This window comes from Gadus morhua, chromosome 14 (genome assembly GCF_902167405.1).
Source record: "Gadus morhua chromosome 14, gadMor3.0, whole genome shotgun sequence".
In the NCBI taxonomy this organism is placed as follows: Eukaryota; Metazoa; Chordata; class Actinopteri; order Gadiformes; family Gadidae; genus Gadus; species Gadus morhua.
The window spans coordinates 26,604,473-26,632,309 of record NC_044061.1 but is presented as its reverse complement, the minus strand read 5'-3'; the positions used below and the strand labels follow the sequence as shown (position 1 = coordinate 26,632,309).

Genomic DNA, 27,837 nt, shown 5'->3' with positions numbered 1-27,837 from the left:
GTGTGTCGACAAATCCTATTGGCTGAAGAGTGGGGGGGGGTGGACTTTTCTGCAATTCCCTGGTGCCTCAGAGGCGACACACCCAGCGCAAATCTCCCACTGACTGATGCAAGAATTTGGCAAACTTTCTAATAGGGTTATGTGGGGGGTAGGGGTTGGGAGGCCAGCCAAAGAGCTGTGTTGTTTTTCTGACAACTCCCACTTCCCCGTCTACAACCCAAAATCGTGACTCGCTCATGATCCTCAAGTAGTCTCCAGCGTCATAACCGGACTCCCAATAGGCTGTGTCAAACTTTGACGAAGGATACCAAAATCATGTCCTTGATATTATAATCAACCTTCTGTTATCCGCCTCTCTGCTTAATGATACCTTCACAAAGTCTGAGCTTGGAAAGACGGCCGACTAGTGAATAATGGAGATAGCTGTAATTTGGAGCTTTGTAACTCTGGGCGGGATACTAGTCCTCACGTTGTATTTCAAAAGACGAATAGGAACCCTAGCCGGAGCAAGGTGAGCAGATGGGCAATTAGTAATTGGGTTGCAATTAGAGAAATGAACAAAAGCCATCTTTGTTCTGGTCTCACTACAGGCTGCCACGATGGCCCACTTGGACCATCGTGGCACCAAAGGGTCTGTCCTGTTCAAAGTGGAGGGTTCTTCACATTAAGAGCCTGCATGCACAACCCCTGAAATAAGTTCAAGACTGGAAACGTTCTCCAGGCTTTAGGACCTTTTACTAGAAGACACGCAGCAGATGAAGTGGCTCGTGTTGAAACACAGCCTCCCATCTGTGGAGTCAAGACGTTATGGTACAGGATGGAACCCAGCCAGCATGGCTCCGCATGTGTGGAGGCTTGTTCAGCCCAGCTACAGAGATGTTCACAGTACAGCTAGTGTTCCCCGGTTAATCAAACACCTTTACGACGCTGCTTTAGATTGAACTTGAACCGCTCTACCCCAGGAGCAGTTTCAAATCAAATGCAGTCAAGCCGGCATTTTTAGTGATTTATTGTACAATATGAAATGCACTGTACAATCCCAGTTGCGGTGTCAAGGCAAAGAACATAACAGAATCCACTACCTCAGACCAGAGCATCCAACAAACGCCACTAACAGTCCTACTGATAGAAACCGTTACGACCTGCAAATCAATCATATTTATCAGGGCCAGGCCGGTTTCCCCACCCCTTTCCCTCATTTTGAGAAGCTTAAAGTTCCCTGCCTGCGACTGGCAAACAGCACAAGGAAATAAAAGATAACCGCTGCCGATGGACAAAATTAAATTAAATTATTGGACCCTGGATAGCAGGGGAGGCTTGGCCTCTTTTTTTCAGACGTATACAAATGACACGAAAAAGACCAAAAGAAAAACGTTGTGGCGACATCAGGTCCATTCAGCACAACACCATTTAAATACCATTCGCCAGTCAGATTCATAATTTTCTCTCAAACACTTACACATACGAACACACAGGACACTTTAAATAAAATATATGTAGAGATCATCCTCCCAGCCCATGTCAAATGAGATCAAACCTTAATGGCGGTGACCAGAGCCACGACAGTGTTTGAGAAAAGTAAGAACTTCACAAATGAAGGGATTCTTTCCCTTCGACAAAATTTACAATAAACTCAAAGCCGTTAATCAACAGGCAGTCACCATGTAAACTAAAGTGGTATAAAAATAGAACTGAGGCAAAAACTAAAAAGGTTCCACAAAAGAGAAAATATATACACATCCATCTACAAAGTCATTCAAAACGCAAGGGGGGGGGGGGGAGGGGGGAGAGGGGCGCTTAGCGACACGGCCGAAGACCGGGACATGCAGTCCGATGCACGTTAGTATCCTAGCAACAAGGGACACGACGGCAGCGGCGGCGCTAGGTCTGCGTGGTGACGCTCCTGCCCCGCTCGCCTTGCCCTTCGAGGTGGAAGCCCCGGGTTCCGTCGGGGCCGCGGGGCAGCCGGGTCACCCCCGGGGGCAGGCCGTCCGCGTTCTGCATCTTGCGGCCCAGCATGGGGCTGCCCACTGGGCTGCTCTCCTGGGACGCCACCTGCCGGCGGCGCTGCACCCAGGGGCTACCAGACGGCGTCAGGCTGCTGTCGGACGAGTAGTCGGCCCAGCGGCGCCCGGCCTCGGGGCTGAGCCGGCCCTCGCTGACCAGCGGGGACTGGCCGGCCTTGCGCTGGGGGCCGGGGCTGGCGCGGGGGCTGGACCAGGGGCTGTTCCTGGGGGAGACGGCCGGGCTGAGGTGGTTGTTCTGGAAGCTGATGGTGGCGGCGGTGGTGGGGCTGAGCTTGTTGCAGGAGCGGGACTTGCGGGCCAGCCGCGGCGAGGTGGGGTTGCTCTCCGTCTCCGAGGAGCTGGCGGCCGAGTCCTCGCCGTGGTACTGCAGCTCCCGCACCCGGCTGTTCAGCGAGCGGCTCTTGCGCAGCCCGCCACCGCCCTCCTCGCGGGGCCGGTCCTTGGGCACCTTCTTCTTGGGCGGCTTGGTCCCGATCAGGATCACCTTCATCCCCAGGGGGCCGGCACCGCCTTCCTCGCCGCCGCCGGCCGCCTCGTTGGCCGCCACCGCCGCCTCCACCTCCTCGAACTCCACGATGGCGCACTCCTCACTGCCCAGCTGGGCGTAGCGCCCGCTTAGCCGCTTCAGGTCCGCCTGCAGGTCCTTCCCGGGCTTCAGCACGCGGACCGAGGCGATGGCCCCGTACGCCCCGAAGGCCTTCAGCAGCAGCTTCATCAGCTGCTCCTGCTGCACGGGCGCCCCCCCCACGCCGCCGCCGCCGCCGTCCCCCTTCAGGGCGGCCAGCTCGGGCCAGCTCTGCAGGTCGCTGAGCAGCAGCATGCGGCTGGGCAGCGACTCGCTGGCGAACACCGGCACCACCGAGTGGCGCCGCACCTTGCGGCCCTCGTCGTTGAGCTCCAGCGCCGTCGAGTGCCTCAGCGCGTAGGCCGTGGTCCGCCAGTCACGGGTCAGGTGCTTCACCTGGGACACACACACACACACACACACACACACACACACACACACACACACACACACACACACACACACACACACACACACACACACACACACACACACACACACACACACACACACACACACACACACACACACACACAATGCCTGAAGCAGAAAGGCTGATCCATTTACATATAGCATTTTATCCAAAGTGACATTTGTCGGAAGAAAGAGAAAAACAATACATCTGTGTAATGATGTTCATAGAACCGACTGCCAAGCACTAACAATTGTTAGGTTGAACCATTCCCCGCCCGTATACAACAAAGATAGCTAGGATAAGACGCTACATGATGCCAAGCACTGATTTTTTAAGTGCAAGGATGTACAACATACACTAAGAGCTTACATTAAGTGCCAGCACTTACAACATACAATAAGAAAAGGGGGGAGGCTATGCAGAGTCTCCATGAACTCTGAACTCTTTTTGCGGAAGCTGGTGAGCAATTACCTATGCAAGTATACCCAATGATAGAGGTGTACACAATACATATTCTACAGAGACGTGCACAATGTAACGCATTCAAACTGCTTTTTGGGATGATTGAAGAGCTCTGCATTTCATCGAGAGTCTGGCTAGAACCTTTGCCTCCGCCAGTCCTCTCAAGTTACCGGATAATTCTTAACTATTGAGCACAAATGCATCGCGCTCCCCCAGGACTCCTAATGTCCTGATTTTGTCGGTATGATTTAGTGGCCGTGCGGGGTATGTAGGATGAGGTAATGCCAGAGTGGGAGGGCGTTCTTTTGTATGCATGTGTGCGTTTCAGTGGAACAAAGCTTTCTAGTGCTAATGTACTTCAGCATTCTTTTGTGTTTCGATTGAACCCCTTGAAAACTAATTAGTCCATCTCAGAGTCACCCACCTAAACAAACAGTAACGCACTAGAGGACCCTCTTCAAAATGAGTACTTCAGTTCTAGTGTTCACTTTTGCGAGTTTTAGTTCTAAAAAGTATATCAACAAACAATATAGGAAACCTCACTGCTTCTCTCAGCCTCCGCCAAGGCTTCCATCCATCTCCCTGATAACCAGCTAGATGACTCAAGTCCCATTCATCGCCAAAGGTTTGAGGCAAAAATTGCCAACAAGTGGCAACATTGCCTTCTTAATGCGCCCTCAGAAAGACGACTGTATGAAAGAGGAACTGAATACACTTCAAGGGACAACCTCAATGCATACGCAGTGCACGTCCATGTTCTAACGGACATCATGCCAGCCTTCAGCAGGCGGCACAGACTTCAGTCTGCCTTGCCCATCGATTAATGCTCAGAGGAAACAAACCAACAATACTGCAATGCAATAACAGGAAGCGCCAGTGTGTGTGCACATGCGACTTCCTCCGCGACTGTTCCCCCCCCCCCCCCGCCAGCCCTCCCCCTGACGGTGGGATGTCATGCAGCGATCGCTCACCTTCTTGAAGGACGTGAGCAGCTTGACGCTGACGAAGCCCATCTTGTTGCGCCGGATGTGTTTGAGCAGGAAGGCGTCGTGCTCCAGGTTGTCGTCCGACAGGTAGTGCTCTATCTGGGCCACCAGCTTCTGGATCAGCTCCTGGTCCGGGGGCTGCCAGCTGTCCTCCTCCAGCTCCCCGCCGCTCGTGCCCGCCCCGCTGGGTGTGCGTGCGTGGGGAAGGGATTATGGTTGCATTACATTGTATTAACGGCTCACCGTGGAGCCACAGCCCGCCCGCCGGCCAAGACTCCCCCGCACCAGTGAGCGCTCAAACGTGCTGGAATCATGAACGCAAAACGAGACTGGATCACAAGGCGCTGGCAGCCTCACCCGGCCGCAAACGGCATGAATGAGCAGCGACGCGAGAACGACCAGGAGTCGTCCTGGTAACATGAGGGCTGCGTCATTGGGCCACAGACACTGACGACGGGTTACAACTTACATGCCTACAGTGGTACATGTGACGGTATGTGCCTACAGTAGTTAATGCGAGGGCTCCAGTTTGGCATTCATACAGGCCGGCTGGACGCCTTCAGAGAGCTTTGGCACCAGGAGTCCGGAGCAGAATACAGAATTGAGGTCTGATGACTCATCACACACACACACACACACACACACACACACACACACACACACACACACACACACACACACACACACACACACACACACACACACACACACACACACACACACACACACACACACACACACACACACACACTGTGTGAAGGCATTTCATCTGAAGCGCTAACAGGTTGGACTTGGTGTATTGTGGGAAACGCATAGAGCGAAACTGCCCGGTAAAGCACATTCTACCCCCGATACGATGCGTTCAACGAGTGGTTTTAAAAACGACCCGGGGAGGCTTCGTCAAACGACTGTTTACAATATTGTAGGCGAAAGCAAACATTTGCACAGAAACACGCCGAACTTTGAACCCCTCGGTCCACTAGACCGAGCGCTGAGAACCGGTCCACCAGACCGAGCAGCACCGTGCGCTGCAGGACCGGGGGACCGGATAACGGTCTTCGGTCTGAGCACCGTGCGCTGAGGACCGGGGGACGGTAGTCGGACAGCCGGTAAAAAATAGCTCAAGATGACGCAGGGGAATAAGATTAGAGTAAGTGTCATAGTTTATCTCCTGAGGTGTCTGGGCACCACGTCACTCATTGACTACAGGTGGACACAGACACACACGCGCGCAGTGTGTAACGACGTGAGCCCAGAAATAACCCCGACACAATGAGAACGTATTTCACACACACAGTACGGCAAGACCAAGTTCCCCGCCAACCTTGATTTGTCGTGTCTTCCGAGATCGTCTTCGCTACAGCTTCCTCCGAGGAACTCGAGGTGGTTTGACGTAACCTCTTCGGGCTCCTCGTCGTCCGCGGCTTGGATCGCCACCGTGATGGTCACCGTGCCCATCTCCTGCAGGTGCTGCTTGTCCACGGTGATGACCTCATCGATCCCCCCGCGGTCCACCACCACCGCGTCGGACACACGGTCTGTGGGGGTCGGGTACTGGTGAGGGAACTCCGTGGCGACGCTCATAGTACCGGAAAACGTGAAGTAGCCGTCAGCGGTCCCGGTCGGCGTCTCGGTGATGACAGCGCTGCCCTGGAAGCTCTTGCTCTCGCTCGGATCGAAGGCTGCGACGGGAAGCGGGGCGCAGAAATCTCGACGCGTTCTACCCCAGCGATGGTGAAAGGCGAATGGAGCTCCGAGGACGCGCTCCACAGCTTGCCAGAGACCCCCGATGTGACCCCGCGGAGACCCGTGAGGCGCGGAGGGGCTGGACGCAGCTGGCGAGACGCGGGCTGGAGGAAGTGTTGTGATCGGGGGGATGGAGGCTCCGCGCTGTACTTCCTCATATGTAAGAGGCTTTCTGCTTTTGAGACGAGCTCTGGGATTGGGCCACTGCGTCTCCTCGCGTCCATTCGCAGCCCAGAAGCAGAGGCTGACACCCAACCAGGGAGGGGGCAAGAGCAGCGAGAGGCAGCGGAGGAACGCGTTCACTAGAGCCTGCATTCTTTCTCTCGGCGGACACTGGCTGGCCGTGATCCTTTTTTCTGTTATTAACAAATGGCAACCGACCGTCTCTCATGTGTCTAATTAGGGGCGTATATGTGTATTAAGCACGTGGTTGTTTGAGATTGGAAATGGGCCGTTTAGGTTTGTTTACGGCGCTAATTGGTTAATTGGCTCCTCGTGGTGCTCGTGCTGCAGGTGTTCTGGTCACATTTCGCTCCTCGTGCATGAAGAACGGCTCACTACAGTGGGCCTACAGGTTTCACCCATAGGCTTGACATTTTTTAATTTTTTCAGTTGTTTTTTTATATATATATATATACACACACACACACACACACACACACGTATGTATGTATGTATGTATGTATGTATGTATGTATGTATGTATGTATGTATGTATGTATGTATGTATGTATGTATGTATGTATGTATGTATGTATGTGTGTATATATATATATATATATATGTATATATGTGTATATATGTATATATGTGTATATATGTATATATATATGTATATATATATGTATATGTATATATATATATCTCATATATATATATATATATCTCATATATATATCTCATATATATATCTCATATATATATGTATGTGTGTGTAGTAGGCATAATCTCGTCTAGCCCACGAGTAGGCTACTTACAAATTAGGCCATGGTGAACCTGATTATTGCCTACCAGCCCGTGAACCCCATAATAAGCACCATACAACATTAGAAAGCTTTACGTCGCGTTGTCTGGCGACGCACGCAGCTGCTGGAGCGTGTGAGTCATAGCTGCACCACATGGCTGGCACCACGGTGAGGTCCGCCCGAGAGGCTGGGAGAAGGGGGGAGAGCAGAGGGAGAGGACACACCCACATTGTAATCCTTTTCCGTCTAGTAAACATCAAATAGCAGCACGTTTGTACATCATTCGGATGATGGGATTCCATGCATTTTCTGACCCGCCTTGCATCTGACCAAGCTGCCATCTGTCATTGAAAGTCTGTTTTTTGCCTTGGCCGTGGACATCAGCTCAGATGTGTAGGCTATGAAGAGTCAAGGTAGCCTACTCAGCTAGCGCAAATAAGGGGTGAAAGCTTTTGACAAACCAATAAAGACACTCATAGGAACCACTCATAAGCAGGCCAAGCCAATGGCGTAAGAAACAAAACATCTAACAGGGGTAAAAGCTATTTTTGAAAGCTAAGTTCTTGCTTAACATACACTGGCTTCTGAACTGACAAAGGGTGAACATAGTGCTATGTATTTTGCTATTATGTGGCTCTGTCAAACAACATCCCCCAGATGTCAGTCATCATGAATAGATTGTGACAGGCAGCATGATGGTGGAAGCACACTCTGAGGAATGCTCCTACCACACAGTGCTGCTTAGCTGGTATTTCTAGATGAATGGGTTGGGCGGTGGCTACATGGCTTCCATGTTATCAGACATCTCAGATTCTGAATCTTAGTGTACGGTAGAGAGTGGATCTTAAAATAGACCACATTCACCTGCTGAGTCAGGGTGGTTCAGTGGTGCCCAGCCGGACCTACGACTGTGTTACTGCCCCCTTCAGGCCGGGGCGAAACCTGCACCCAAATACACAGGCCATACAATGGGACTGCCCCTCACAATGTGGTTGTTGGGTTTTGAGTTACATTTGTCCTATATGTTGTGTGTGTGTGTGTGTGTGTGTGTGTGTGTGTGTGTGTGTGTGTGTGTGTGTGTGTGTGTGTGTGTGTGTGTGTGTGTAGTTGTGTGTATGTTCTAGTGCCCACACCACCACACACTCCCTCGTACTGAATGTGTCTGTGTGTGTGTTTGTGTGTGTGTGTGTGTGTGTGTGTGTGTGTGTGTGTGTGTGTGTGTGTGTGTGTGTGTGTGTGCGCGCGCGCATGTTTGTGTTTGTTTGTGCTGTGTCGGTTTTTAGATACATGTTACATGCCTCTGCGTTGTCTGGAATCAGAATCTCCGGTTGAATTTTTTTCCATCTTTATATTGTCTGTTCTATTTCGAACAGCAGTGGGATTTGAAATAGAAGACGTAATGATGTAATGTTCTGCAACATGGTAGCATGCTTCAAGCATTGGGTCAAAGTACTACATGTGTGCAGTAGTGAGTAGGCCTAGTCGATAGGTCAACATGACACAGAGTAGTTCGACTAATAAGCCTATATCTATATCAATCTATATCCACACATATCTGTGTATCTATATTTAGGCATATCGTTCTTCATACACTATCATAAAGGCTCGACATTTTATAAGGTATTTACATTTTTTGAAGTTAAGGTTTTTGTATTCAAAAACACGGGATGAACACCGCTTGAACCGAATGACCCAAAGTGATCATAGTGAACACGGTGATCATAGTGAACACGGTTATTATAGTGATGTTAGCGAACAGAATTGATGCAGTGATTATGGTGAGCAGAATGAAACACAGCTTGAACACGCCACCGGGAGCGACATGACGTTGCCACGGCAACCGATCACCACTCTGCCCTGTTCAGCTTTGTAACATCCGAGACACGGGGGTAAGTGTTTAGTTACCGTAAATAACCGTCTATCTACTTCTGTTTTACCGGGACGTTGGTCGAAGACGGCTCAAATCGTGATCTGATAAGCTAAGTTAAACTCTGATCACTTCAGATCACTTCAGATCAAACTTTTACTTTGAAGGCGCGGCTGAAGTAGGCCAGAGAAGCGTTTGATGTTATTGTCCGTCGAGCTCACGAGGCAAAGGACCACCTGTTTGAAGACAGTAGGATGCGAGCTCATAGGCAAACCACGGGGGTCCACCCCGAAGGCATGTCCCTCACACCGATGGTAGGAGGGGCGGTGTTCGTTTCATGCACGGTGCACATCTGAACGTGTCCCACCGTCAGCTGTCCCTGAACACACTGCTTCCTCTGCACAGGTCAACAGGTATAAACTGCACCTGGCAGCGGTGAAGTCTCTGGTCCCGGAGAAGCTGCACAGGACAGCGAATCTTAATGAGGAGGTATGAGACCCGGGTTTGGTCTCGGAGCCCTAATTATATACGGCTCGCCGTATATGTGTTGCACTGGCCTGATTGTGTATTGCTTGTCTAAATATGTTATACCGTGTTAGGCCTATACGGTGTTATAATATGTTATACACTGATTGTTTTACACTATTACACAGTCCTCCTCAGAATGTATGTATGTATGTATGTATGTATGTATGTATGTATGTATGTATGTATGTATGTATGTATGTACGTACGTACGTACGTACGTACGCACGCACGCACGCACGCACGCACGCACGCACGCACGCACGTACGTACATGTATGTATGTATGTATGTTACACTGTGCTGAATATATATTGCTTGTGCTTTATGTGTTATAACAATGTCCTGATTATATGTGTGTCTGTTAAACTGTGCTGATTATATTTAGCTTGTTTTTCAAGTGTTACTGTCCTGAGAACAGCGTATATATATACTGATATATATTTATATTGCTCATGTTGCATGCAACTGTTTCTATTTTCACAGACAGACCCTCGGTTCTGTGACCCTACAGGAGAGAGAAACACTCACCCCTCACTGACAAAGAACTACTCAAAAACAGGTCAGATAGTGTATTTCTATTGTTATGGCAGAAACCAAAAACAATGTTTACTATCAGACATCAGCAGCTAAATAGTGCATCCAAATGTACATTAGACTTGAAATAAACCTAAACAAACTGTAAATAATAATAAAATAACACATATTTGTACGTGTGAAACCATGATGCTCCAATGTGTTAAACGTCCCGTTGAGATCTTCCAGAGCCTTCCTCATGTCTGACCTGGTCTTCACGTGGCCTTCTCTTTTCTCTCCCAGACCAGCGGTCCGCCGGGGGCCGGAGGAGGCCAGAGGCCCCATCGGTGCTCCTCCTGGCTGGGAGGTGTTTGGACTCCGTCCACGGAGGCGCCTCAGACCTCCAGCCCAACCCCGGTGACAGGCCGAGAAGGCCGGCCCAGAGTGCAGGATATAGGAAGGATGGCAGCACCTTCCCCCCTCCTAGACAATCAGGTAGCCAGCATGCCTTGATCTGAAGGAGCAGAGTTGTGTGGATGTTTTTTTTGTAACCTTCTATTGTACTTTATACGTGTAGCCTATACTCTCTCAGGGCTGCACACGTACCTGCCTGCATCTGAAGAGAAGAGTGTTGTGGATGTTTTGTGTACATATTTGTTGTTCTTTAGGAAGGCCTATATATTTGTTGTGTTGATGTTTTTTGTACCTATTTGTTGTTCTTTAGAAAGGCCTATATATTTGTGTACCTATTTGTTGTTCTTTATGTGTGCAATCTGCTCTCTCAGTTAGGTTAAACACGTACCTGCCTGCATCTGAAGGAGCAGAGTTTTTTTGTAGACTTCTGTTATATGTGTAGCTCTCTCAGATAGGCTCGATACCTGCATCTGAAAGAGCAGATGTTGTGTGTACCTTTTGTGTTGTACTTCACACTTCATTTTTACCCGCTGTTTCCCAGGTGATTGGGAAGAGATGGACGAGGGTTCGTTACACAGGCTCCCCAGTACCTTGTTGTCCCGGGAGGTTGTGGGGTCCAGCTCTGAGCGGATTGATCTGGACAGGTAACGTCGTCGCCTCCTTTCTTGGCATAATCCTGAGGACGTTTTCTGCTGTGGCCTTTCTTTAATGACGCCGGTCAGTGTGGCGTTAATCATTGTACGCTCACAGCTGTCTAGTTCCGCTTAGTGCCACAAGGGGGAAGCAAAGGGCCTTAAAACATTGTATGTAGAATATACTCAGCCGTTAGGGTTTGAATGGCTATTTAAATCAGATGCAAAATATCGTTTTTATTAGGAGTAAATGTAAAATATGAACGTAAATGTTTTGCGGTCAATATTGATCATATATTGTATATGTTTGAGACCTGATGCAAAATATGGTAAATTTAAAACATGAGTGTAAATGTCCCGTTTATTGAGCATGTATTGTGTGTGACGGCCCAGGCGCTGTCTGGACGCGTGCCCCCAGCTGGGCTGTATGGACGGGCTGCGTCTGCTCAACCTGCAGCACAACCGGATCCCCAGGGTGCTGCACCTCTCCCAGCTGCAGCGGCTGGTGTTTCTGGACCTCTACCACAACCAGCTCTGTGACATGGCCGGCCTGGAGGGCCTGCTCTCCCTCAGGGTGCTGATGCTGGGCCAGAACAGGTGAGCTCACCAGGGACAGGGCTGACGAATCAGCGACGGGATCGTTGATTTGAACGTTCATGATTATTGTTGCATTAATAACCATTCATAAAAGCATGCTTTTACTTTGCTCTTTGCTCTAATGTGGCGTTTGACATTCAGCTTCACGCTCCCTCTTAAGCTAAACAATACCACAGAGTTAGGTTGCTGTTGGCCTTTCCAAGCGCCATGGTAACCTTACATCCTCCGGAATGCAGTGAAAGGCAGTATGGGTATTTGTGAACAAGAAGCTACTGTAAGGAAGGGCCGAGCTGACCTCTCTCCTAATACCCTCTGATTCCTCCCACCGGCCTGCCTGCCCACTGGAGGTTCCCCCAGTCACCTTAGACATTATAGTGTAAGGTAGAATGGCAATAGTTACATTATAGTGTAAGGTGGAATGGCATTAGCTTCAGGGGTCGATGAACAAAAGGGAATTCATATTTATAGTGAGCATCAGATCAGGATACAGTTCTCCATGATGGATTTCAGATGTGCACTGATCACATCACGTTAAAAATGCAGTAGAAGGTGCAACATCTAGTGTGATTTAAAAAAACACTTTTTTTTAATTGATGTCAAGGACATTCATACAATGCACACTTTGATTTCAGAATCCGTAAACTGAGTTGTCTGGAAAACCTGTCCAAACTGGAAGTTCTGGATCTGCATGCAAATCAGGTATTCCCAACTCGGACATGGGGTTGACTTGTAACCAGAAGGTTGCTTGTTTGATCCCCGGCTCCTTCTAGCTGTGTGTATGAGTGTCGAGGTGTCACTGAGCAAGACACGTAACCCTAACTGCTCCTAATAAGCCGCCTGTCGCCTTGCATTGTTGACACCGCCATCAGTGTGTGAATTTGTGTATGAATGTATAAATGCGTGTATGGGTTGGCTTTGCTCAGGAGGTAGAGCAGGTTGACAAGTTGTAACTGGAAGGTTTCTAGTTTGATCCTCCTAGGTGGGAGTCGTGGTGTCCCTGAGAAAGGCACCTCACCCTGACTGCTCCTGACGAGTTGGCTGTCGCCTTGCATTTTTGAAACTGTCGTCGGTGTGTGTATGAACGGTTAAAGTTCGCTTTTGGTAAAACTGTCTGCTGAATGTAAATGTATCAGTCAAATCAGATTGAGCCTTGTTCTGCGCCCCCGCTGCCTAGAGCATGTGTGTCTTCGGTGCCGCTACATCAGTCGGGCATACTGCATGAGGCGGGAGGCTGTGACGTCCTGCTGGGAGGTTCAGCGATGGAGTCTGCTCCCTCGCGCCTTTCACACCCACGCTCGCAGTAGCTTGTGGTTCGCCTTGCCGGATTAAAGCTGCCTCCTCTTCACCTCTCCAGCTCCTCTCGCTGTCATGACACCCGTTACACCGTCACCTGCACCACCTGTGAGGGACCTGTGACATGTGATCTGTTGTGTCGTTAAGGGTGCTGAGGATCTTATTACTGAGCTGGGTCTAACTGTGGATTCCAGGGTCTACACACTGCATTACATTTGCATTTAAATTGAGGGCATTTAGCCCTGGGGGGGGGGGGCTAAGTGGGGAGACCATACAGAGTCTCTAGGTGAACTCCGAACAAGTGAGACTTGGATTACAGCATTAATGAATTACAGCACTACTATCTTAAACGCTGTGCCGTGTGAGTATTATGAATCTCAGTGAAGGCCGCCCCCGTAGTGTAAGATGTTCCCCCTGAAGCCTCCATAAGAGATGGAAGGCACAAGATGCCCAGTAGCTTTAAAAGCACCAAGAAAATAAGAGATCTCTTTGTTGTTGCCTTGGTCTTTTCCGCTCCCGGAAACGGGAACTAGAATCAAACGGACCTTCGCTTAGTGGTGCCAGCGGCCTGCACGCCCCTCCGCCCACTCTCTCAGGAGCGGTTCCCAAGGAACCCGGTCAGGCTCGCTCCTCGTCTGATGTTGGCTGCTCCTCTCTGTACTGGAACCCCCCCCCCCCCCCACTGCACCGTGACTGGTCTGTGGCCCGCGTGCGTCACCACAAGCAGCCCGCCTGGCATCCATTGTTAACTGGAGCACACACTGCCCTCCACCTGTGTGTGTGTGTGTGTGTGTGTGTGTGTGTGTGTGTGTGTGTGTGTGTGTGTGTGTGTGTGTGTGTGTGTGTGTGTGTGTGTGTGTGTGTGTGTGTGTGTGTGTGTGTGTGTAGATGTGTGTCAGTTCTAGTGCCCACACCACCACACACTCCCTCGTACTGAATGTGTGTGTGTGTGTGTGTGTGTGTGTGTGTGTCCCATTCATCATCCTTATATTTTATCATATTAAACGTCATATGAGATCACCTCTTTTGAAATGTGAGTGATGTGGTGACGGTGCTGTTTTGCTGGGCATTTTTAACATCTTATACACTTTACATCCAGAAATAATAATAATTATTTTCTTATTACAATAACCCATCAAAATACATCTCAGGGGAAATAAGCACTTCCAGCAATATATTCAATCACTCAACTATGCAATAACTTTTTTATGGAAGTAATTCTAAGGCTATCGACCTATATCCAATCTTATTAGTAATGAGTTATCACAGTTTCCTGTACAAGACAGATAAACTCTCTTTGACCTTTTGCAAATTGCTCGCGTGTTGTGGAGCCATCGTTGTGTACTGCTTCAGCATGGCAACCAACGAAGAACCAATGCCTTCAGCGCACATATATGTTGACTAAAAGCAGCTTCAGGCGTCTGCTGCAGTCAGGGGGATGAGTGAGAGCAACAGGACCGTCCTGGTGAAAAGCGTTATATTGTGTGGCCCACACATTCTCCCCAAATCAAACCAATGTACTCAGTGGAACTCATTAGCCAAGCCCATACATACGGCATAGTTTTCATAGCCTTCCCACAATGCACTGCAATTCACAAAGCCTTGGATTAATTAAATTGCAGTCCAAATAAACATATTTTGGATACCTGACCCACACCAACACAGGGCACCTCGACAGGCTTTGGCGACACAGGATCCTGAAACATTTTCTAATTAGATTCTCCAATCTATTTTGGTGAGAGACGGGCAGCAGAATGACGCAGATACGGTTTCGGTCGGCTGGCCGGGACGCAAGCTTTGATATCCACACTTTACTTTACGCAAGCAGTGGTTGGCAGAGCCAGCGAGCTCTTTGTCATTCGTAGCCTGTTTCATATTCATCGAGCTGGGGACACTGAATCCTAACAACTGTAAATCCGTTATGTGCTGGGGTCTTGTGTCGCCGTGGGTGGTCAGCTCCAGCAGCTCAGATGAAGGGCGCTTCTTGGTAGTGGGCCAGCCGGCTGTATCTTCTGGCTTCTGCTGCTGCGTCAGTGAGCAGAGCAGGTGGGTAGAATATCGATGTTCCCTGGCACAGCGACACCAACACCCCCTGAGTCTTGCTGAGGCTTGGCGATGCCATGTTTCATTCACTGTGTTTATCAACACGCCACGTTAAGGGGGCATCTGTTTAAAAGGCTGTTTGCAACACATCAGGGCTTTCATTTGGTCGTGGAGATAAATCAGTCCATTGCTGCGTAGTCTCTAGACAGAAGCATCGACTGAGACGTAGCCATGGTTTATAGTAATCTCAAACTCGGGGCGATGGAGGAGATGGATTTTCGATTGTTACATAATGACTTCTGGATATGTAAGGCTGGCAATAACAGCTCTTCCTCGTGGCAGTAGAATACCGTTCCCACTGTGTACGACCACAAACATGTGTACTCTCCTCATGGTTTACCGGCCAGCCCCCCAGCACAGATTTAAAAAGTTGTGCCTTTATGTTTGTATTATGTAAACTATGGCAGCCACTGCACTCCTGATCATCTCTGGACGGAGGGATCCCCCACTCTGCGTTCCTTTTCAAGATTTCTTCCTTGCTAATTAAAGGAGTTTTTTCTTGCCCCTTGGGGGGCTTTGGTCAGGGGGGTGTCATAAACATATGGCCTGTTAAGCTCTTCGAGACTGTCCCTGGGATTCAGTGCTATACTAATACAATTAGTGGACATTTTATTTGAATTACTAATGCGTCTTTCACTCTCTGTAACCCAAGCCTCTTGGGTGCCTTATTCAACGTGTTCTCCAATGCCGGCTGCCTGATGCTGATTGGTTGTTCCGTGTCCCCTGTGGTCCCGTCCAGCTCACCAGGATAACCAACGTGTCCCACCTGGGCCGGCTGCGCCTTCTCAACCTGGCAGGAAATGACATCAGCCGCGTGGAGAACCTGCAAGGTCTGGACTCCCTCACTGAACTCAACCTCCAACGCAACTGCATCTCCTCTGTGGTGAGGGGCCCGCCGTCTCCTGAATTATTCACTCATTCCCTTCCTCTTGGAAGAGGATACTGCAGCATTTCACCTCCATGATACTTGAGCTGAGCTTTCCCTGTCTAATACTCCTTGTCATGCAGTGAACCTTTTCAGTAATGTATGGAAGGACAGCGCTGTGTACTGTATGTCTCCTGGCGGGCTGAGGGGAGGAGTTATTGTATGTTGTACGTCCTTACAATACCAACAGTACTTAGAATTGTGTATCATCTTATCCTAGCTATTATTTTGTATACAGGGAATGGTTAACCTGGTCATTGTTAGTGCTTGGCACTTGGTTCTATGAACATCCTTACTGTACTGACAGCGGTTTATTGTTGTTTCTTTTTCTTGTGACAGATGTACTTATTGTAGGTCGATTAGGATACGTCTGCTAAATGCTAATGCAAATGTTAATGTAATGAGTTTAGTGTCTACATGCTGATGTCGCTACCCGATGAACAGTGGAGAGCCTCGACCTCGATGTGCTCTCAGGGGGGGCTCCTGAGGGCCGTGTCAGTGTGTGTGGAGGCGGCTGGGCCATGTCTGACCTGTATGCCCCGTGGTAATGCTCTGTACAGATGGACAGGCCTGGAGCTCAGGGCCGCAACGCTCTAAATCTGGTCCCGGGTCGTAAACACCTGAGCGGACCTGTCTTCTGTAACGGCCCAGTTGGATTGCACTCGGCTCGGGAGGGGGGGGGGGGGGGATAGGAGGTGAGGGAGGGAAGCGTAGGGGCTCCTGAAGAGATGGGTGGGGGGAGGGTTCACACGCATCACCTGATGATGCCAAGAATAACACCGTAATCCTTTTACTTTAACACACACACACACACACACGCATGCACAGACACACACACGCACAAACACTTAAGGCCTTTTTATGGTCCCACGTTCCTGCAACGCAATGACCACGCAGAAGCTTCAACGCAGTCGTGAACGTTTATGGTTCTGCGTCGGGTTTTAGTAAGCGAACCACGATTTTTCGGACCCCTTACGTCCTTGCGGACGTAAGGGGTCCGTAGCCCCCTTGCGTTGCTTGAACGTGGAACCATGAAGAGCCCTTTACACAGAGATACAGACAGACAGACAGACAGACAGACAAACACACAAACACTCACACTCACACTCACACTCACACACACCGTGGTGCAGGCCAATATGTAAATGTTGGTGGAAGTGTTTTGGTTCCTGTTACCCAGGGAAAGGTATCCTAATACCCTCAATTACCCTCTTGCTGAAACAGAATATTCTGCAGAAACAACATCAATGAACCGTGTGTCTATACAGTCGAATCAGACACAGGGCAGGTCTAAACAGGCTGTTGCCTGCTCATGTGCGTATCTCTGAACTCTGCTCTGCTTCCACAGTCAGACTGAAAAACGTCACCTGGGTTCATCTCCCACTGCAATCACACCCCACCGTCCTGCCGGGCACACGCTTGTATGTGTACGTGTAATTATGGGATGTAGGGTTTTAGTATGTGCTGCGGAGGGGGAAAAGGAACCCAGCTTCAGCAGTTTGTGCGGTGGCTGCCTCTCAAGGTGTTTGCTGCCTACTGCTTACATCAGCGTGGCTCACCGTAAACACTTTCCTCCAGCTGGCGCCGTCCTCCAGCCCACCAGGGGGCAGCTCTCAGGGCTGGGGGACAAAACGCATGCCTGGTGGTTTTAAGACCGGTCATCATTGTACGCCCTAATTTAAGATTTCCCTTTTCTGGGATCAGGTCATTAACATTTAACATTTAGGGCATTTATTAGACGCCTTTATCCAAAGCCACTTACAATAATGATTATGTACATTGGTCAGAAGACAGAGAAACAATACATAGCTGTCAGTAAAGTAAGGATGTTCATAGAATCAAGTGCCAAGCAGCACTAAAAATCACTAGGTTAACCCTTTCCCAGAATACAATAAAGATATCTAGGATAAGATGCTATACGATGCTAAGTATTATTTTTGTTAAGTGCCAGGGCGTACAGACAATAAGTAAGTGACAGGAGTTTCAACATACAATGAGTGCGTAAATATGAGTAAGTAGGATGCAGTTATTTACAAATCTAAGTTCTACCATCGAGTCTCCGTCCAGTGTGTGTGGCCCCGGCAACGAGGTCGTTCACCACAGCAGATTGTAGGCCAGCCTAACCCTCTTCTCCCCGCCTGTCTCTGAGGAGCCCCAGCTCTCCTCTGAGCTCATGTGTTTATCTCTCTGGCGGAGGAGAGGTGCTGCAGTCTGCTCAGATGAACGGCCCTGCCAGGCCTTCGTGTGAACAACGATGACATGCAAGCTGTCGGTGTCCCAAAGTTCACAAACACGCACGCGCACAGGCACCCCCACACGCACACACGGGCAGACACACAAACGACACACATATTTAGGTATACACACACACACACGCACACACATACACATTGAGGATTCCACAACTATCACGTTGTTGTTGTCGTTGTGTAGTTGTTGTTTGAAGGCCCACAACAGCACTGTGTGTTTTCTGATGTGCAGCAGAACACCCCTGGTATGACATAATTTTGTCTGAGACAAAGGGGCTATTTATAGACTGAGACAGCGGTGAGCTCGGCTGCGGCCGCTGACAGACAAACAGACGGCAGGCGTGCAAAGACAGGAGACTCCCACACACAGCCAGGTGCTGGGGCATGTTGTCTCCTCACGGCACGGCCCGGCGCGGCCTTCCGACCGCCCCGTCCGGGTGCAGGACTTCAACCACCGCTTCTGTTGGTGGGGATGATTTGGATTGATCTGGTGACTACTGTGTTCTGTGCTGCTCTGATTCCTATGAACTCATCACCCTGTGACGTCGGACCGTGATCAGAGACGCCTGCTGTCTGCCGTGACTTGGCGGGAACTCTGCCTTTATAGCGCTGAGCCCTGCCCCTGCTGTCCAATCAGAGCTCATCACAGAGGGAGTGCCAGAGAGAGATGGGGGGGGGGGGGGGGGCACAGGAAGCCAACCCCGGCCCGGCCTGGTCTGAGTCATAATGATACTCGTATGCCCACGTGTATCGAATGCGATTGTGTGAGTGGGAGCCGGGATAGGCTCCGCTCAGAACCGCTGTTGGAACAATACAATACCACCATAATATGAGTCTTCATCATCATAGTATCTGATGATGCAATCAGAAAACCTGGTTCAAACATAGTGGGCGTTAGCAGTAGGGTCTCCCTAGTCTCTGGGACTGCAGAGCAGGAGGAACAGTGAGTCTAACTCAGAAACAGTGCAACATTTGAGTTGGGCTGCATTCCATGTGTTTCGCCTTAAGGTGCAGATGTACCGACGGTACTGTACTGGCCTGCCTGCCTCTTTGCCTTTTTGTCTTCTTGCCTGCCTGCCAATCAGGCTGCTTGTCTCTAACTTGTTTTCGTGTCTTCTGCATTCGCCGGTTCCCGACACGCCGCCGACTCTGATCTCCGGGTTGTCATCCGAAGTTATCAAAATGCAGATCTGACATGATGCAGAGCTGGCTGTGATCATAACAGATCTGAGCCTGATCATAAATGTTTAGGAGGAACACAAATATGTTTTTCACAGTTCTGACTAGCGGATAGGCTCTGATGCTAGTAGACGAGGGTAGTGTGAGATCCATCCCCATGAATGTCCAGGTCGCTGGGGTGACGTTTCTGTGGAAGGCAGCCTCTGCTAGGGGGGTGTGATGGCAACATGCCCTGACACTTCACCCAGTTCCTCACACACTCTACTCCCTGCGAAACCCCCACACACACACACACACACACACACACACACACACACACACACACACACACACACACACACTGAGACCCCCCCCGCCTGTGCCCTGCCCCTGCTGTCGGGGCTGTCATCCCGTCAGCTGGTGTCGCTGGTGGTCTATGCTCTCAGCTGTCAGCCTGTGGGTCAGCTGCCTCCCATGAAGCTATTGATCGGCTCATCCGGACGGAAGCTGAACCAGAGTCCCCATTCCTTGCCTTAACAACACACATCCCCCCCAGTCCCCATCGCTACCGCCTTTTGTTCTTTTCCGTGGCTAGCTAACTAGGTAGCCAGCTAGGTTGCTAGCGCCTGTGTGTTTGCATCTACAGTGAGTCTCCTGCAGCAGCAGTCCTCTGCATTAGCGCAGCACACAGCTCTCTCCCTCCCCTCCCCCCTCTCTCTCACCTCTCTCTCTCTCTCTCTCTCTCTCTCTCTCTCTCTCTCTCTCTCTCTCTCTCTCTCTCTCTCTCTCTCTCTCTCTCTCTCTCTCTCTCTCGCGCGCGCGCTTTTCGCCTCCCGGTCTGCGTGGCTACGAGGCTGTGCGTGCGTGTCTGTGTGTGCGCAGGGCGGACAGGCACGCATGCCGGAGCGACGCGCTGCAAGGTGACAGAGATAGAGAGAGAGAGACAGAGAGAGAGAGAGAGAGAGAAAGAGAGAGAGAGAGAGAGAGAGAGAGAGAGAGAGAGAGAGAGAGAGAGAGAGAGCGAAAGAGAGAGAGCGAGAGAGAGAGAGAGAGAGAGAGAGAGAGAGAGAGAGAGAGAGAGAGAGAGAGCGAAAGAGAGAGAGCGAGAGAGAGAGAGAGAGAGAGAGAGAGAGAGAGAGAGAGAGAGAGAGAGAAAGCGCGGCGCGTTATTATGGGCAGCTCTCTGATACCCGCTCGCATCCGCCGACACCTTCTCCCGACCACAGCCCGCCTCCATCGCTCTGCAGCCTCCCTGTCTCACCCCCTCTCCCCCTCTCTCCTCCCTCCCTCCCTCTGCCTCCCTGGGCTTCTAGACGGAGCTGGAAACCCTTCCCTGCCTGCAGCGCCTCTTCCTCAGCTGGAACAACATCAGCAGGTAAGGGTCCTGCCGCAACGCTACCTGCTAGCCCAGGCTAGCCCAAGGCTAGGCCAGGGTAGGCCCAGGTTAGGCCAGGGTAAGGTCAGGCTAGGGTAGGCTAGGGTAGGCTAGGGTAGGGTAGGGTAGGGATGGAGAGCTCCCGGCTCCCTCTCCCTGGGCACCAGGCCAGAGCCTGGTGACGCCCACACAGAGAGATCCCCCGCTGTTACCTTGGCGACATGTGTGCAGTCCGATATGCAGAGGGGACAGGGGAGATAGCGAAGGTCCAGCCGATCATACCAGTGCTGCATGTTAAAACAGGGGGCTGTTCTTTGATGGTTGGCCGTTAGTACCAGTGGTGGGCGGTCAAACAGGGGGCTGTGTTGTGATGCTTGGCAGCAGCAGCAGAACCACGCCCTGTGTACCCCTTAATGCAGACCCCCCCCCCCCCCCTCAGTTCGTGATGTGGCCTGGGCTCTCTGGGCTAACTTCACCCCGGCGGGCTGTCAGATGTGTAGCTAGCGGGTCTAAGGGCAGGTAGGCTAGCTACAGTGGCCCCAGCAGCCCAGTGAGCACCATGTTCGCCCCGAGGAGTGGCCTCCGGTTGGGATTCACAGGGTGACACAGTGTCGCCGCCCGCCGACTGGAGCAAAGTCACCTTGTGCTCTGAATAAGTGACATCCGAGCTAACTCCCACTGCTGGTGGTGTGTGGGGCTGGTTGTTGTGTGTTATGCTAGCAGTAGCTAGCCTCCAGGCACTCAGTCCCCAGATCAGATGTATTCCTGACTACACGGCATTTCATTTGTGGGCAAATACATTTTTTAGAGAGAATATGAAAGTAATGATGAATAAGAAAGGTTTTTCACCTTCAGTCTCACAATCTAAAGAAGGTTTAATGAGTTGTATTCAGTTTGTAAGACTGTCATATGGATTTGAACCACACATTGGGCACATCCAAGCATGCATTAGTGCCAGCTTCCAATCCCCTGCCAGCGGTGAATAGAATAAGATTAGAATAATTGCACACTCGTTTTCATTTTTCGTATTGATTTCATTCGGACTCAGATCAAACTATAGCCAGCAGCTGCCAAACCGTGGAAGTAGTTTTATTGGATTTCAATCAATGTATGACACGTCATGTGTTGGGTGACATCACCTGCCACACATTTCAGCCAATCAGAAAGATGACTTGCAATGCTCCTTGCGGGCTGAATTAAATGTATGATTAGCATCAAAACCAATCAGATCCTTGTGTTGTTTGAAAGAGGCTTTATGCCCCTCAAGGATTTCCAGCTGACTCATTCTTGGAGGTAATTATCTCAAGTAAACGTGATAATTACTATCTCATTGACACGGTCTTCGCTCGGCCCGCCCACGTAAACACACAGCTGTTTTAAGTACGGTTGCCACAGGCAGGGTCCTAATGGCGCCATGGCCATATTCTCTAGTTCTCCACAGTGCTGCCGGGACCGATTCAAAGGGTTTCATGTTGTTTCTCATGAGCTCAGCGTTGCGTTAAAGGGCATCCAAATGTAGACTTGGGATCTCCTCTCTACAAACTCAAACAGCAGAGAACACGTCATACAGGGGGTAATGCTTTGTATGCTATGCAATCATTTGCATTTACATTTACGGCATTTAGCAAACGCTTTTATCCAAAGCTAATTACTATTAGTCCATTTGTCAGAAGAAAGAGAAACAACAATTTATCGCCGTTGGTACAGTAAGGATGTTCATAGAAATAAGTGCCAAGCAATAGAATTGCTAGGTTATCCCGTCACCCGTACACAATAATACAATATAATACAATACAATAATACAATAATAAATGCAATTTTTATACGATTTTTAATTGCCAGGACGTAAAACATGCAATAAGTGTGTAGGTCAAGGGTATACTACTATACTACTTGAGTGTTACCACAGTACCAATTTGATCCTATACTGTTACTCTTCATGACACACTGTCCATAAGATCCTGAGTCTGGGCTCCTTTGAACATTCGTTGTCAACATCAAACCCATTTCTAACGTGACTATCTGTGCCAACATTGTTATGAAACTCGTTAAGATGTGAATGTTGAATCCGGAAACATCTAACGCCGGTTCCGGTACCTGTGTGTAAACCCACGTTCCCGTGCTGATAGAGGCTAACCCGGGATCTTTTTTTCCTTCCCAGCTTGGCAGGGATCGCCTGCCTCGGAGACTCCTGCCCCCTCTCTGAGCTCACCCTGGATGGGAATCCTGTAGCCCTGGAGACATGGTACAGACAGGCCGTCCTACGCTGTGTGCTTCACCTCAAACAGCTGGACATGAAGCGGATCACAGTAAGGCTCCCCCCTGTGTGTTTGTGTCCCCCTAGTGGTCACCCTAGCACCGTACCACGCCAGTCACGACCCAAACCATAACCCCCCCCCACGGACACTAGAGCGGTGGCTGGGCGCTGCGCTGGTAGCTGGTTGGGCAATATGGTTGTGAGAACAACGGTTATTAAACGGTAAAGGTTCTGCATTTATGCAGCGCTTTTCTTACCAGTGACTGCTCAAAGTACTTAACAATACTGCCTAACATTCACCCATTCATACACACATTCACAAATGACACCGGCGGTGTCAACCACGCATGGTGACAGCCAGCTCGTCAGGAGCAGTGAGGGTGAGGTTCTACCTCCACTACCGTGGTACTACTTTGATTGTTAATAAATACTGTTGCAGAGCTGCGGTCTGATGTTTTATCTATTTGTACACGTTCTTCTCTGGGAACGTCTGACTGATGTCCTCATGGTCTGTCCCGACGGGCAGCGTCTGAGTCAAGGCAGGTTTCTATCTGTAGCCCTTAACACATTTAGAGTTTCAAAGAGCTCGTTCTGCATTATACATGCTTATTATACACATTATACATGCCCATTCATACATGCTTCATGAGGTTTGCCTTCAAACGAGCAAGAAATAAATCCTAAAAGCGACAGGGAAAAGCATCGTGCATGGTCGTAGTCAAACCGTTAGTATGTTAGTATCTTTATTAATTCCTGTCGAATTTAAACAAAGTTACATACATTAAGACCTTTTAGATTTGGGTTCTTTGTGTGACTGCACCAACCCCATCTCCACGAGTTTACTTAAATCTATGCTGTAATATGGCTGCAGGGGAACTTGCTGCTCATTGGGCTTTGAAGATGAAGATTTGTCTCTTCCACTGTAATATTGAACACTCGCCTCCGGCAGTCCGTTGGGTCAGGATCACATTGTTTGAGATGGAAATCAATCTCTGCCTGTCATCCGATTTCCTATTATTTATGAATGATTTGAGAGCAGTGGTGCCAGTGTGCAGGTTAGTGAACTAGCTCCCCTGGCACCTGGTTTATGAGCGCAGTATGGATTATTTCAGAAGCTAACTTAGAGGTTAGCCCTGTATGTAGCTTGAGGCTGTTCATGGCTGCTGCTGCTCTTCTATTAGGAAGTGACACGTAGCTATATACAATGTATTATCATCGATATTAGTAAAAATAACATTAGTATAATAATAATTGATCCGTCCAGGCTAGCAGCTAGCCTGTATTGATCCAGTCTGGCAGGGGAGCCCCCTCCAGTGCTCATCTGGCACTCTCAGATTGTGTCGGCAGCAGCAGTGTTGCATTCTGGGAGCTAAGTGCTCGCTTAGATGCTGGGTAAAATTGATACCCAGACCGAAACCCAGACAGATTATCATGCGATGCTGCGGGCTGGTGTGGAGCCGCTCGCTCTCTCTGTGATGCGTCATGCCTGCCCTAGCGGTGGACAGTGTGGATGGACGCACCGCATCTGAGGTCTCTGTCTATCTGTCTGTCTGTCTGTCTGTCTGTCTGTCTGTCTCTGTCTCTCTCTCTGTCTCTCTCTCTGTCTCTCTCTCTGTCTCTCTCTCTCTCTCTCTCTCTCTCTCTCTCTCTCTCTCTCTCTCTCTCGCTCTCTCGCTCTCTCTCTCTCTCTCTCTGTGTTATGAATGGAGCGCGGGTCTGATTGTACCGTCTGTCTGTTGCAGGACGAGGAGCGGCGTATGGCTGCTGTCCAGGCTCGGAGAGAGGACGAGAAGAAGAAGGAGACGCACAAGCAGGCGGTTCATAAGGTAGCGTCCCCCCCCCCTCTGTTAGGATCCATTAACCAGGAGAGGTAGCTTGTGAATTGATTTAACCGCTGGGACCGCATCAATCCTGCTCTTCACCGTATGTCTTGTTATGTGGATGTTGATGGCTATGAGTTAGCAGGTAACATGTTCCAGTGATATTTAGAGGTAACAGGTCCCAGTGACGAGTTAGAGGGAACAGGTCTCCGGTCTTTAGAAGGTCCCAGCTCAGTTTTGGATGCAGGAACACAACGTTACATGTTGCGACATGTTGCGTCTAAAATCCACTGCATGCTTTTAGCTCGTCATACGCATTAGAATTATAGCAACTGTGTGTTACCAATCGGGCGATAGCTAATCCATCTGACCTTCTAATCCTGCCTTTCGGAACAATTTGAATCTGAATCTGCTCTCTAACACATTTTGCAGCTTTTTTTGTGGGGGTTGTGGTCAACGACTCTGGTCTGTGGTTGTCGGATCTGGTCCACATACAGGACTGCCATAGCAGGGGGGCGCAGATCCGGCCATGATGCCTCATGGTTCATTGTGAGATTGTAAGGAATGATCTTTGAAATCTGCTGCAGCTTCACCGTCCTCCTCCTCCGTTGCCCGTGCCAGTGTCACGGGAGGACTCCCTGCTGTGAAGAGCAGAGCTCCTGTCTTTGTCCGGCCAGATGATTAATAACCCGGAGGGGGGATGTTACAGGAAGGGTACGTGCTAACGAGAGGTTGCAGCTCAAAGGGTCTCTCTTTGTATTTCCTCTTCACACAATAAGAAGTATACTGGTCCGCATATGAGCGTGTGGATGTTAGTCTAAGGGTGTTTGGTGAGCTTGTTCCACTGAATATGCATGCATATAGTGCGTGCATGTAGTGCGTGCATAGCGTTACAGCAGCTGTTCAGCAGAGCTGGTACCTTGTTGACGTATGGACCAGGCTTGTGTGCTCATTGTCTCACTGCAACAGAAAGTGATATATTATGGGATGTATGTTTCCTCAGCTTGGGATTTACAGTGGATGACTCACTCAGCCCCAGACCCCTGTATCTGGTAGGGGCGCATTCCAAACCTCAACCTTTCGAAACCGAACGTTGAATTATTTGAGGGGAAAATGGGCAGAAGCAACATCCGTCTCCTGGTGAGGGAGGGAGAGCAGCCGTACACCAGATGAAAGGCTGCAGTCGACCGCGGTACAGAGGGAAACAGATCTGTTTGACTTGTGCCAGGCCTTTTTTTTTCTCCCATAATCCCTTGCTTCAGTGGTGCTGGCTCTGAGAGAGGACAGGTCCGGTCCGGTTGTATTGTTACATGAACAATACTGCAGAGGAGTCACATGACGTAAAGGGGACATTTGAAAGAGGAAAGCTGGGATGATGTGCAGCTTTCAGGTGTCCCAGGGAATCTGGTTCACACACAGTTCAGCATCGGCTTAACGGAAAAAAGAAACCAAAAATAGTCTATTTTTGTGTTTGATACAGACAGCTTTGGTTTGCGGTGTGCATTCTTCTTCAGAGGACTGTCATCTGAAACCTGCTTTGTCCCCTTTGTTTCTTTGTGTGTGCGTGTGTATGTGTGTCTGTGTGTGTCGGTGCATGTGTGTGCGAACGTGCTCGTCTGTGTGTGAACGCGTGTGTCTGTCTGTGTGTTTGTGTGTGTGTGTGTGTGTGTACGTGTGTCTGCATGCATGTGTGTTTGTACGTGCGTGCCTGTGCGTGCGTGCGTGTGCGTGCGGTTGTCCCTCCAGGAGAAGCGGCGGCTGGCCATCCGTAACGCGGCCCAGCAGTGGGAGGGGGTCCGGGCCAGCCTGGAGCCCCCCCCTCCCAATGGAGCCAAGGAGGAGGTCAGTCCGGAGAACAGCCCCGCCCACAGCCCCGCGCAGACCAATGGCATCGCCCAGGAGCCCTCCCCGGACGAGCCAAAGTAAGGAGCGGCGTCTTCGCTCACCGAGCTAGCCGTCGCAGGTAGCGGTAGCCCAGTCGCTCGTTGGCATGACGACGGTCAGTCGTCATGCCAACGAGCGACTGGGCTAGCGGTAGCTCACCCAGCTAGCTGTCGTGTGTCGCGGTAGCTCACCCGCTCGTTGGCATGGCGACGCTTAGTCGTCATGCCAACGAGCGACTGAGCATGCGGGTGGTCACACCCAGCTAGTCGTCGTGTGTAGCGGTAGCTCAGTCGCTAGCTGCCATGACGACGGTCATCATACTTTTGTTACCGGGATGTGGTGCAGTCACTTCCCATGTTGTTGTCCTTCTCCCATCACTGGCTGGTAAAGTCTCACTGGTTTGTGTGGGAATATATCAAAGTTAAATGAAAGGTTTTGGGATCAAACATCTGTATGCAAAACTGCTGATTTAAATGCATTTTGGTGTGTGCTGCTGAGAGAATATTGTGGTTAAGTGATCTTTTCTGTCAGGCGGGTCAGCCCCCTGTCAGGACCCGAGAAGCCTACCATTGCTAGTGAGAACCGACTCCGCGTGCCCAGCCGTCCCAACAGCCCCCGAGACCCCAAGTAAGACCCCACGCACACGCACATACGTACATGCACATTTATGTACACACACACACACACACACACACACACACACACACACACACACACACACACACACACACACACACACACACATACCACACACACACACGCATGCACGCACGCACACACACACACACACACACGCACACGCACACGCACACGCACACACACACACACCTACCCACACACGCACGCACACAGATACACACACACACACACACACACACACACACACACACACACACACACCTACCCACGCACACACACACACACACACACACACACACACACACACACACACACACACACACACACACACACACACACACACACACACACTCACACAGAGTTTATTGTTGCATTGTATTGTTGCATATCGTGTCAGAGGGAAACAATTTGTTTTGCC

At 50.1% G+C, this 27,837-nt stretch overlaps 2 protein-coding genes across 5 annotated transcripts in view; one reads left to right on the top strand and one right to left on the bottom strand.

The window, feature by feature from the left end:
- Positions 1-992: 992 nt before the first annotated feature.
- On the bottom strand, positions 993-6,563 carry larp6a (La ribonucleoprotein 6, translational regulator a). Its single transcript, XM_030376817.1, has 3 exons — positions 5,780-6,563; positions 4,441-4,639; positions 993-2,988 (listed from the first exon to the last, which is right to left on the bottom strand). The coding sequence occupies exons 1-3, from the start codon at positions 6,514-6,516 to the stop codon at positions 1,882-1,884; spliced, it is 2,043 nt and encodes a 680-aa protein (XP_030232677.1). The 5' UTR covers positions 6,517-6,563; the 3' UTR covers positions 993-1,881.
- lrrc49 (leucine rich repeat containing 49) overlaps positions 6,232-27,837 on the top strand; it is a 32,690-nt gene continuing 11,084 nt past the window's right edge. Inside the window, exons 1-14 of one of the 4 annotated variants that reach the window (XM_030376813.1) lie at positions 8,367-9,055; positions 9,201-9,347; positions 9,439-9,522; positions 10,044-10,119; positions 10,377-10,568; positions 11,029-11,131; positions 11,513-11,716; positions 12,349-12,415; positions 15,852-15,995; positions 20,758-20,819; positions 22,981-23,128; positions 24,819-24,902; positions 26,643-26,818; positions 27,312-27,407. In XM_030376813.1, the coding sequence (XP_030232673.1) occupies positions 9,288-9,347; positions 9,439-9,522; positions 10,044-10,119; positions 10,377-10,568; positions 11,029-11,131; positions 11,513-11,716; positions 12,349-12,415; positions 15,852-15,995; positions 20,758-20,819; positions 22,981-23,128; positions 24,819-24,902; positions 26,643-26,818; positions 27,312-27,407 (1,496 nt within the window). In that variant the 5' untranslated portion in view covers positions 8,367-9,055; positions 9,201-9,287. Of the gene's footprint in view, positions 6,362-8,366; positions 9,348-9,438; positions 9,523-10,043; positions 10,120-10,376; positions 10,569-11,028; positions 11,132-11,512; positions 11,717-12,348; positions 12,416-15,851; positions 15,996-20,757; positions 20,820-22,980; positions 23,129-24,818; positions 24,903-26,642; positions 26,819-27,311; positions 27,408-27,837 lie in introns of those variants that run through there. The other 3 variants (XM_030376814.1, XM_030376812.1, XM_030376816.1) reach the window with 3 other exon arrangements.

What these genes read in the sequence shown, in the direction of transcription:
- larp6a (XM_030376817.1), bottom strand. Translation starts at nt 6,516, where the DNA reads ATGCAGGCTCTAGTGAACGCGTTCCTCCGCTGCCTCTCGCTGCTCTTG. An exon ending in GGAAGACACGACAAATCAAG is followed by an intron (nt 4,640 to 5,779) that starts GTTGGCGGGGAA and finishes ACGCACACCCAG; the next exon opens with CGGGGCGGGCACGAGCGGCG. An exon ending in TGCTCACGTCCTTCAAGAAG is followed by an intron (nt 2,989 to 4,440) that starts GTGAGCGATCGC and finishes TGTGTGTCCCAG; the next exon opens with GTGAAGCACCTGACCCGTGA.